This window comes from Spermophilus citellus (genome assembly GCF_964194105.1).
Source record: "Spermophilus citellus genome assembly, chromosome: 3".
Lineage (NCBI taxonomy): Eukaryota > Metazoa > Chordata > Mammalia > Rodentia > Sciuridae > Spermophilus > Spermophilus citellus.
The window spans coordinates 122,307,127-122,319,591 of NC_138184.1; the positions used below are offsets into that span (position 1 = coordinate 122,307,127).

Genomic DNA, 12,465 nt, shown 5'->3' on the forward strand with positions numbered 1-12,465 from the left:
ATCATAAGTCTTTCTTGGTTTGTCCATGAAGTGCCTTATGTAGGGACATTTGTATCTACATTCATGATGGACTGGAGTCTGTCAATTTGGGGTTTTGTTCATGGCTTTAGTCTGGAACCGTCTTTTCTGGTTTCATGGCTGGGTAATACCAGCTTCATGAAATACATTGTAACAAATGTTTATATAAATTGGTATTAATCCTTCTTCAAATGTGTGGCACAATTCTCCAGTGATATCCCCTATATACCTAAAGATCTTTGTGGAGCTTTTCTCATTAGGAACTTAATTTTCTTGATAGTTACCCAGCCACCTAAAGGTTCCTGTTGTGGTGGTAGTTCCCGCTTCTCCAGAAATTGTCCACTTCATCCATATTTTATGGGTTTGTACAGTATCACTGATGTTAAGTCTTCATGTTTATTTTTTTCCTTGTGCTGGTTTTGGGTTTATTTTGATCCTTATTTTCTGTTTCTGAGTGTGGAAGTTTAGATTATTGATTTGAGAACTTTCTACTTACCTAATGTCAGCATTTGATGCTATGAATCTCTCTCTAAGCAGTGTTTTCATTGCATCCACAAACTTGATATGATGTATTTTAATTGTTGTTCAGTTCCAGATATCTTCTCAGTTTTTCCCTTCAATAGTCAAAACATCTTAAAAAGAGAAAAATAGCCTCTTCCATTTACCCATATATTTGTTTTTTTTTCCCTCTATATCCCTGATGCCCACATTTCCTTCCAGTGTCATTATGAAGGACCAAGTATTATTTTTGTAACAATTTTTCTGGCTCTTAGCTTTGCTTTATATGAAGATGTATTTATTTTTCCTTCCTTTCTGAAGAATATTTTTGATATATGGGATTTTGGTTTCCCTAGTGACTGGCTGTACTACAGGACAATAATTTTGCTACTAAGTACTTGCCAAGTGACTGGTTGAAATTGAAATATATTGTTAGAGTAAAATAGGCACCAAATCTGGCACTGAAAGAAAAAATATATATATGTGGAAATAAATAAAATTAAACTTGAAATATGTAACTAAAATTAAACCACCTATTTCTTTTTACTTTTTAAATGTTACTTCAAGGAGATTTTAAACTATGTGTGGCTCCTATTGTATTAGACATCATTGTGTATCTTTGTCAACACAGGCACATTTACAAATGGGTTGGGGAAGTTAAGCATATGTGACTGTCACCTCCTCTGTCTTCCCAGGCTTCTTGCCTTTAGTTTGTCCAGTCACGAATTCTGAAATCACAGTGTTGTTGGACTGATTGTCATCAGCAAATTGAATCACTACCTGAAAGCAACATCATTTTCCTCTCATTCTTTTTCATTAATTTAACTACTTCAGAAACAAACATGACCCAGTGTGCTATGAATAGATCTTATAAATCTTGTGAATTTCAGATTCACTTTCTCAGCCAATGAAAACAAAATATCAAAAAAACCCTCTATTTCTCCTGGTGCTAATTGGACAGGATGGTTCCCTGCTGTCATTTTTGCAGGGAGCTGGATGAGCCAAGAGCAGGAGACTAGCAGGGCCTGTGCCCTGTGCCCCCTCCGCTGGATGGTGGCCTCTGCTTGTACCCTGGAGTGGACCCCAGAAATGGACCCTAAGAGGCAAGGGAGTGGACCCCAGAAGGCAGCTCCATCTCTGAGAAGAGTGGCTTGAAACCCCTCAGTGCTGTTCTCTGTCCCTCATATCCTATGCAGCAGTGGATTGAACGTTATCACCTTCTCTGCAGTCACTGACTGTGAGAAAATAGCTCTGGCAATGTTTATTCAGTGTGTGCAGCCTGATAGCAAAATGCCTGCCCTGTGTTTATCTGATTTATTTTCTTGATCTTCAGCCATTTAAAAAATAAACAAAACTGTCAACAAGAAATATATCTGAAGATTGGGTGTAGGTTAGGGGTGGGGAAGAAGCCTAGGAGAGGAACGTCTGTGCCCATTTGCTTTACTCCTACCAACAGAGATGGTGCTTTTTGCCCATTGTTGACTTTGAAGACACATGCTTAAGGCTTCCCTGCTGAGCCCACAGGGAGCTTCCCTTCAAACCCAGTGATCAAGTGCATGAATCTGATAGTTTTTCAAAGAAGGTGGAATAATTATAATCTATGAGCAACCCTTTGGGAAAAAGAAGATGAAAATGAGGAAGAAGAGCAAATATCACTGATCTCTTTCTCTGCAAATCTTGAGTTGAAAAGCAAAATAGATATGTTTCCTCTAACTTTGGCTTTGGCTAGATAATCTATTCACACAGAAGCCCAGGACCCAGAACATAGCAGCCCCTGAGTTGCGTCAACAGAAGAACAAGTTGCAGAAGCAGTTGACAGGGTATGTCTGCCCTCCCTCAGATATACCAGGGGTTTGGCAGACTCCAGAGGAACACCAGCCAAGGCCCTGTCTCAACTCAGACTCTCCTTCACTCCACAGTGCACCTAGGACTGTTGCTTCTGGCACATGTCTACTCTCTTCTGAGACAAGCAGGGCCCAGAGACTAAGACCCACAGCAGAATGCCAAGGAGCAAGGCCAAGGCCATGGTAGAATGAGGATGTGTCATCAAGGCCTGGGACTGAGCAGTACCATCCCTAGACAAGCCCGTGAAGGGACAGGACAGTAAAGAGTAATACAGACACAAGGGGACAGGGCTAAGCTTGAGTCCTCATACTTCGACAAGAGAGCTTGACTCCAGTGTGCTATGAATAGATCTTATAAATCTTGTGAATTTCAGATTCACTTTCTCAGCCAATGAAAACAAAATATCAAAAAACCCTCTATTTCTCCTGGTGCTAATTGGACAGGATGGTTCCCTGCTGTCATTTTGCGGGGAGCTGGGTGAAGGTAGGGAAGAAAGTAGCTCAGATCTCCAAGTCTTTGGAGCTTAGCTACTGATGCTTTCTGTGGAGCAGCTGCAGCCAAGCCTGGGTAGGAGAATGTTAAAGGCCTGAGACAGCTCTGGTCTGCTGCTGTCTTCTCACAATGGTGGTCAGACTAATAGCTATGTATTGGCATCATGGGGCTCATAGTAAGGAAACAAGGATGTGCAGACTGTGCATGGTATTAAAAAAAAATGTAAACTCCATTGTAAAAAAAAAAAAAGAAGAATTATTGTTAACTGGAGAATGAAAATGTTATTTAAAATTTTGCTCGCTAAAAATACTTTATCACTCAAACCATTTTTTACTAAAATGAGTATGATTCTAAAGTAAAAGGACAAAACATTTACCCTAATTCTATCGTTTTTAGTAATCATACTGGTTGGTTTGTTGATGTCTGGAATTTTTATCCCACTCTTGTCCACAGGCATATGACATATATGTTTTTTTCAACATGGGATTGAACCCAGAGGAGCTCTACCACTGAGCTATGTCCCCATCCCTTATATATTTTTATTTTGAGACAGAGCCTGGCTAAGTTGTTGTGGCTGACCTCAAACTTGTGACCCTCCTGCTACAGCCTCCTGAGTAGCTGGGATTACAGGTATTTACCACTATACCCAGTGGCACATGCTATTTTTACATCATCGTAATTATCCTACATATAGTTAAAAGTCTTTTAATTTATTTACAAAAGGTGCTAGATGACACAGAGGTCTGTATTTCTACATAGGCTTCATGATTTGTCAGTTAGGGATTTTTAAGACTTTTACAACATGCAGTGATTTAGACAGTTTTCCCTGCTGCTGGACATTTTAGAATTCTTCACATAAATACAATGACTACTGTTGTGTTTATATTTTTCCTTCTTTTGGATTGTTTTCTGAAGATAAATTGCTAAAACAGACACTTAACACACCAAAGTTGCTACAAAGATAAAGTGATTTTTGTTCTGTATTTTGGTGTATATTTCTACATTTCTTTCCAGTTAAAACCAGTAAAAAGTGTGCATGTCTCATTTTTATTGCAACTTTATCAGCCACAGATGGTATATTTTTACATATTTTTGCTAGTTTTAATGTTTTCAAAAGCAATGTAATTTTTATTTTAAATTTGTTTTTAGTTCTTATTAATATTATTTTTTTCAGCTCCTCCTTGAGTGATATGATCACACATACCCTGAATAAAGGCAAATGCTTCAAAATAAAAGTATGTAATTAATTTTGTTTGGCTGGGCTTTCAGCATCCTAAATCAAGAGTAATCATTTTAAAAGTGCTCTGTTTTCCATTGCAAATATTGTTTTGTCCATCAATTTCCATATTTTCTTCTGATATGTATTTTATTAAATATTTAAATTTATTTATACCATCACATTCCATACAAGAGAAAATGCTTTTATAAAATGCATTCAAATAATTAAAGTCTAACGCCAAAGCAATGGGAAGGACAATTGTGCACCTCTTGTGGTCCTTATTAATTGGTCCACATGCACACACATCTCCGACCAGCCGCCTTTGTCTGGCTTGTCAGAGGACATTAGCTGAGACTGATTCTGAAGCCACTTCCTGGCTCCCAAATGGACATAGTCACTAAGAAAGAAAGAAAGACTCATTTATCAGAATAAAAACTTCACTGCGTAAGTGAGGATTGTGCAAGGCATATTTTATGCATCATTATCTGGGCCTGATTAGCAACGATGGAGATTGGTCCTCAATTTTAACAATCAGCGGAAAAGAACCTTCAGCTTTCACTAAAGAGAGACAATTGCCTTAGACATGTCTCTGTGTTTTCTGCACAATACGAAAATAGAGGCAATAGCCCTTGCAAAGACAGCTCTCAAATTGTTTTGGCAGCAGTTGTCTCACGGATGCCATTGTCCCCTTGACGCAAATCAAGCACCACCCCGCTCTCCTGAGCAGGCGGGCTGACATCTTCTGGGACACTCTGAGCCACAGGGGGCTGTATTGTGCCTCTTGGCCTCAGACATGGCCAGGCCACCTGGTTGGCAAAGCCCAAGCTTTGGAGCAGGTACACCTAGCTCTGAATGCTGGTGTGACTTTGTGCAGGTCTCTGAGGCTCTCTGTATATACTTTCTTATCTGTACAATGATGATAACAACACTACCTATCTCATAAATTGCTTGTGAGGATTCTAATAAGATAATGTATACTAAAGAGGACTGTTCAGGGCTTGGCATGAGACGGTCACCTGCTCTGAAACAAAGGCTTGCCAGGCTATCTCCTCCTATTGGGTCTCAGAGGAGGCAATCGGGGAAGAGCATGAGAGGCAAGGATAGGAGCTCTTGTTACAGTGGCTACATGTTTGCTATCACCTTTGCCATTATCTTCATGTTCCCAGTGGCAGGCCAGGGAAGCACAGCTCTGTGGGTGGCATGATCAGCCCTCCCCCTTGTGCTCCTGTCTCCTCCATCACCTGCCCAGTGCAATAATTAAGCCAGAGTAAAGGAATGACAAAGGAACAGATCAAAGAATATATGAAAGCCCCTTATTATAGAGGAATGGCAAGTCTGTCCTTTTTCAGAATTTGGCAGGTGGGTCACCGCTAGGGACGGCACAGATGAAGGTATGAGCTTAAAAAGTTGACAGGGCTTCTGGAAACCACCCAAGGAGCTTGAAATGTCCTCCCCAAGGTTCTCCTGACAATGAGAGCTGCATGGCCATGCCCTGTGCCAGAGCCTACAGCCTTCATCACTGGGGCCCTGAGGGTCACTGAGAGAAAACCCAAGTGCTCAGGGACAGCTTAACACATAGGAATGAGCTGGACCAGCTCCTGGCTACCATATTACATGTGCATACTGGGGATTCATATTCCTACTCCTTATTACCAGGTGCTAGGTATAGGTGACTGCTGCTGGGTGACACAAGTATGCAAGCATATTCCATTGCACATGAACTTGTTTTGTGCAGCAGAATTTTTTTTAATTTTATTTTTTTATTTCATATTTTTATTTTTTTAATTTATGTATGACAGCAGACTGTATTACAATTCTTATTACACATATAGAGCACAATTTTTCATATCTCTTATTGTGTACACAGTATATTTACACTGATTCATGTCTTCATACCTGTACTTTGGATAATAATGATCATCACATTCCACCATCATTAATAACCCCATAACTGCTCCCGTCCCCTTCAACCCCTCTGCCCTATCTAGAGTTCATCTATTCCTCCCATGCTCCTGCTCCCTATCCCACTATGAATTAGCCTCCTTATATCAGAGAAAACATTCAGCATTTGGTTTTTGGTGATTGGCTAATTTCTTTTTTTATTATTATTGGTTGTTCAAAACATTACATAGCTCTTGACATATAATATTTCATACATTTGATTCAAGTGGATTATGAACTCCCATTTTTACCCGGTATACAGATTGCAGAATCACATCAGTTACACATCCACGTTTTTACATACTGCCATACTAGTGTCTGTCGTATTCCGCTGCCTTTCCTATCCTCTACTATCCCCGCTCCCCTCCCTTCCCCTCCCCTCTTCTCTCTCTACCCCATCTACTGTACTTCATTTCTCTCCCTTGTTTTTTTTCCCTTTCCCCTCACTTCCTCTTATATGTAATTTTGTATAACCATGAGGGTCTCCTTCCATTTCCATGCAGTTTCCCTTCTCTCTCCCTTTCCCTTCCACTTTTCGTCCCTGTTTAATGTTAATCATCTTCTCATGTTCTTCCTCCCTGCTCTGTTCTTAGTTGCTCTCCTTATATCAAAGAAGACATTTGGCATTTGTTTTTTTTTAGGGATTGGCTAGCTTCACTTAGCAGAATCTGCTCTAGTGCCATCCATTTCCCTGCAAATGCCATGATTTTGTCATTTTTTAGTGCTGAGTAATAATCCATGATGTATAAATGCCACATTTTTTTTTACCCATTCATCTATTGAAGGGCATCTAGGTTGCTTCCACAGTCTAGCTATTGTGAATTGTGCTGCTATGAACATCGATGTAGCAGTATCCCTATAATATGCTCTTTTAAGGTCTTTAGGGAATAGTCCAAGAAGGGGAATAGCTGGGTCAAATGGTGGTTCCATTCCCAGCTTTCCAAGGAATCTCCATACTGCTTTCCATATTGGCCGCACCAATTTGCAGTCCCACCAGCAATGTACAAGTGTACCCTTTTCCCCACATCCTTGCCAGCACTTGTTGTTGTTTGACTTCATAATGGCTGCCAATCTTACTGGAGTGAGATGGTATCTTAAGGTGGTTTTGATTTGCATTTCTCTGACTGCTAGAGATGGTGAGCATTTTTTCATGTACTTGTTGATTGATTGTATGTCCTCCTCTGAGAAGTGTCTGTTCAGGTCCTTGGCCCATTTATTGATTGGGTTATTTGTTTTCTTATTATTTAATTTTTTGAGTTCTTTGTGTATTCTGGATACTAGGGCTCTATCTGAAGTGTGAGGAGTAAAAATTTGTTCCCAGGATGTAGGCTCCCTATTTACCTCTCTTATTGTTTCTCTTGCTGAGAAAAAACTTTTTAGTTTGAGTAAGTCCCATTTGTTGATTCTACTTATTAACTCTTATGCTATGGGTGTCCTATTAAGGAATTTGGAGCCCGACCCCACAGTGTGTAGATTGGAGCCAACTTTTTCTTCTATCAGACGCAGAGTCTCTGTTTTGATATCAAGCTCCTTGATCCATTTTGAGTTAACTTTAGTGCATGGCGAGAGAAAGGGATTCAGTTTCATTTTGTTGCATATGGATTTCCAGTTTTCCCAGCACCATTTGTTGAAGATGCTATCCTTCCTCCATTGCATGCTTTTAGCCCCTTTGTCAAATATAATTTTGTGGATTGGTCTCTGTGTCCTCTATTCTGTACCATTGGTCCACCCGCCTGTTTTGGTACCAGTACCATGCTTTTTTTGTTACTTTTGCTCTGTAGTATAGTTTGAAGTCTGGTATCGCTATACCGCCTGATTTACTCTTCCTGCTTAGAATTATGCAGCAGAATTTAAAATTGGACTTCGGGCTGCAGACTGAATGGCACTTTGTGTGGTTTGGGTATTGCTAACACTTTGGGATCACATGCACACACATACCCCAAATATACCAAATACCACATACAAACCACATCACATACAACACATTCACCCCATATATGCACACATGCCACATACACATCTCCAATACACACATGCTCACATATACATATACATACCATACATATGAACATACACATCACTCACAAATACACAATCTATCAGTAGTTCCAAGGGCAATGGTGGGCTAAGCAGTATGTGACTGCTTGAATTTGATGAACTGTCCCATTCTCAAATATTTCTAGAAAGGAGTTCATTAAATCAATACTGAGAGAAGTAAATAAGTGATTTTTCTTACTCTTTGGACTTCCCTAGATCTGAGAAAGCTATAATCATCTTAAATAATGATGAAGAACGATTCATTACTGGACAATTCCATAAGACCTTGGCAGAACTTGATGAAGACCTAGAAGGTAAGAGCCACCAACCTACTATTTTGGTGGTATACTATGTGGCCATATCTGTTGAAGTTTAGTATTTCTGAGTACACTTTTGTATAAGTACCCAGGGAAGAAGTCTTCAGAGGGTTTTACAGCATCATCCTAGAGATAGGACTTGAGGGCTGAACTCTGAGGAGGTCTTGAACTTGAAGGTTGAACTGGACTTGAGGACTGAGCTCTCAGGGGAGCATGGTTTTTAATGGACATCTTTCCATCAGGGCTCCAAGTAGTACATGAAAATGTCTGAATGACTGCTTAAGATGTGCTTAATTAATGTGCTCTGATTAATACTAATTTTGCATATTAAAAAGTATCCCATATACATTTAAGAAAATGAAAAGGTCTGGATAGGGAAACAGAAGGTGCACAAAGATAAATAGATGTTTTTATTAAAACTTGTAACCCTTTACTTGCTAAAAAGGAAAGGCACAAAGTTTTGTCCATTAGACCCATTTATATAGGAGCATCCCATGGAACGTTTTATTCTGTTGCTATATAGGGGGCAGGGAATAATACTATTAAGGTCAGGGCAGGTGCAAATAATTTCAGTAAACAAATAAAAAAATCTTTCAAACAAAAGAGCTATGTTACTTTCTCTAAGGCACAAATTGAAAGTAAACTAGAAATTTGATGTTGCTGATGCCTTAAAACCAGAAAGAGGAAACAGATTATAAAACTGATCAGTAGTTGCGTCCAACTTGCTTTCCAGTTTCTTTCCCAGCTATGATTGACGTAGCTGTACAGTGTCCCACAATCTGTGAACACATGACCCACTGCCTCACTCAGCAGTTAGAAGAGTTGACAACTCTGTGGAACACAGGCTTGGTCATTCTCTCTTTAAGAAGTTAAAGCTAGAGCAAGTTTTGTATGTCTTGCCATGCTCCTGGTGGGCACAGGAAATGCAGAGGTCAAGTTCACTTTCATGCTTCTGTGTTGAAAATAGATTTTTCCAGAAGCTTGTATTTATAAATCTATTTCTTATTGAATAGCATTGGCAAAATGTTATAACTGAACAGTTACCTGGAAGCATCATAGATCTGCAAACAGATCTTTTGTAGTTTATGAAAGTTGAAATTCTGGCCCCAGGTAATGTAGATTACAAATAAAAAAAATTTAACACAAGTGTAAGTAGTTTACTCAAAGTCGCCCTAGGGAAGTCAAAGTCGTGGTCATGATTAGGTCATCAGTATGGTGATTGTGCGTGCCGAGTTGACCAGTGACTTGCATTTGTCTTTCTTTCAGAAATGGAAGAGAGTTATGAAACAGACACTAGCTCACTAACCAGCTCCACAAATGGTGTGTCCCACCACAGTATGCAGGATGCCATCATCCCCAACAGTGACACAGATTCCATCCCAGTGACGTTCATTGGGGAAGTTTCAGATGATCCTGTAGATTCAGGACTGTTTTCCAATAGAAACAACAATGCTGGTTCTTTTGACATGGGGAGCGTTGCCTGTAGAAGAGACCCCCAGGCCTCATTTCAGGCTGGGCACAGCCAACCTCATGAAAGGATGAGGGAAGAAGCTCCTGACCCCTACACTCCTTCCTGTGACCTCAGAAAGGAAACCCAATCCAGTACCTCTCAAGATGGGAATTTCATTGAAATAGGGCCCAAGGTGACTTCTTTCATTTCAAAACTTCAAATAGATGGCCTAAGTGCAAAGGAGAAAGGGAAATTGCCTGTTCTAGCTTACAGTGAGACAATACATCCTGCCCAGAGGGTGAATTTACAGCCAAAAAGTGAAAAGGAAAGCAACGTAAAAACCACTGTCTCAGCACCACCATCATGGTATCAGCAAGGCCAAACCCCCAGGGGAAGTTACGGACTGAAGTGCGGCCTCACTACCTACAAAATTGTTCCTCCCAAGTCAGAGATGAGATGCTATGACAGAAATGTGTCCCTCTCCATGGGCGCCATTAAGATTGATGAGCTGGGGAATCTGGTGAGCCCCCATGTGAACAGCAGCAGGACCATACCCATCTCATCATCTGTTATTGAAACAGAAGCTCAACCCATTGGGAAAGTCAAGGAGTTCTGGAGATGCAGCTCACTGGAGAAGCAGCTGAACCAGCCCACAGATTGCTCAGCCAGGAGGAACCCCTCCACCACCACCACCACCATGCCAGCCAAGCCACAGCCCAATAACAGACTCCAGGTGGCCCCAACATTGACTGCACCCCAGCAGCAGGCTGGCCCCCAAGAATGCAGGACACACCTGGAAGAGGGGAGTAGCCGACCACCCTCCTCAGTCACTTGTCACATGAAAGTGCCAGCAGCTAACACCATAGAAGTCACATTCCTCAAACCTCAGAGAAGAACATCCAGCCAGTATGTGGCTTCTGCAATTGCCAAGCGGATCGGACCTCCCAAAGTCCATACTGATGTGGTGAGGCAGCACAATAATGTGGAAAAGTGTCATGTGGGTAGAGCACCAAAGCTACCAGGAGAGCCTGTCACTGTGAAGCATGACACAGCCCCCAACCTGTACTCAGAGGCACGAGGACCTACACATGAGGCAAAGCAGCCTGGCGTCAGCCTTCCCAGCAATGCTGGGGGAGAGTCAGCCGCGGGAGCCCAGCTTAGAGGGGAGGTCAGCAGCACATGTGGGAAGTTGTCTACTCAAGACTGTCCTGCCACTGTCCACAGAAGCTCTTATTTCCCACTAGTCAGATCTTCCCAGAAGGATCATGTTTCTGTGGGACAGAGCTGTGGTTTTAATGAAAAGCAAGGCGCGAGTAACCAAAAGACCAGCTCAGCATCTGACCCTGGGCTCACACTGGACAGGGCACACCCGCCCTCTCCACGCCTGGCAGATGCTCAGAGCTCCAGCAGGGCACTGGTGAATGGCTATACAGGAGCCCCAGACAAAAACAAGCCTCCTGACTCTCCCAAAGTGCCCAGCACTAGTAGCCACATTGTCCTAGAAATAGAACAAAAACCCAATTCATTATCTACAGATGTGCATGAAACAGATGGTACATTGCCACCCAGCATTTTTGGGCCAAAGAAAAAATTTAAACCTGTTGTCCAGAGGCCAGTTCCAAAAGATACGTCCTTGCACAGCGCCCTGATGGAAGCTATCCACTCTGCAGGAGGGAAGGAAAAACTCCGCAAGGTGAATGCACTGGCCATGGGGGAAACAGGTGAAGGGAGATCCTGACCAGAACACCCACACCTGTCCTAGATTTTTATAAGAGGATCAGAGGAGAGACAGGAAAAGCATAGCAATAACACACAGGTTTCATTTTTAACTAGAATATCTGTCTCCTCCTTTCCTCAAGAATATTTGAAGAGAACTAGTAAAGAGGCTAAAATGAATGTGTTTTGGTTTTTCAGGCTCAAACATGAGAGTAAAAGATGTCAGTCAATGAATGTCCATCCACCCGGCAGGAGAAATAGAGAGGCTGTATGGTGGGACCCTGCACATATTGGACTTCAAACATTGTGTGTTAGTCACCTTTCTAGTACTGTGACATAAAACCTCAGGATACCCAACTTAAATAAAAGACAGGTTTATTTTGGCTCACAGATTGGAGGTTTCAGTTTATAGTCAGCTGGCCCATTACTTTTGGACCTGTGGAAAGGCATCACATTATGGTGGGAGTACATGGTGGGGCAGATTTGCTTACCTGATGACCAGGAAGCCAAAGGAGAGAATTAGAGATCAGCACCTCATATATCCTTGAAGGCCACTCCCCAATAACCTAGGACATCCCACTAGGCTCCACATCCTAATGATTCCCCCACTTTCCAAGCTGAGGACCAAGCCTTTGACACATGAGCCTCTGGAACATTTAAGACCCAAATTATAGCATACTGAAGTGGGCAAATAAAAAATCCAGACAACACCACTGCTTTACTCTGCAATCCTGTGTTGTTTAACAATGGAGATACAATCTAAGAATTGTGTTGCTTATTGATATCATCATTATGCAAACATCATGGAGTGTGCTCACACAAACCTGTATGGTATAGGTCAGTCACTAGACGTGGGCTCTTGCTGCATCAAGAGACATGGTAGGTTGGGCATGGTGGCACACATCTGTAATCCCAGCAGTATAGGGGACTGA

The 12,465-nt window shown here is 41.6% G+C and overlaps 1 protein-coding gene across 15 annotated transcripts in view; it reads left to right on the top strand.

Moving 5' to 3' along the window:
• The window catches only part of COBL (cordon-bleu WH2 repeat protein), a 307,667-nt gene that overhangs the window by 277,072 nt on the left and 18,130 nt on the right, over positions 1–12,465 (top strand). For all 15 annotated transcript variants that reach the window (XM_081286279.1, XM_081286269.1, XM_081286268.1 and 12 more), the window contains 2 exons: positions 8,267–8,364; positions 9,634–11,510. In XM_081286279.1, the coding sequence (XP_081142405.1) occupies positions 8,267–8,364; positions 9,634–11,510 (1,975 nt within the window). The remainder of the gene's footprint in view (positions 1–8,266; positions 8,365–9,633; positions 11,511–12,465) is intronic.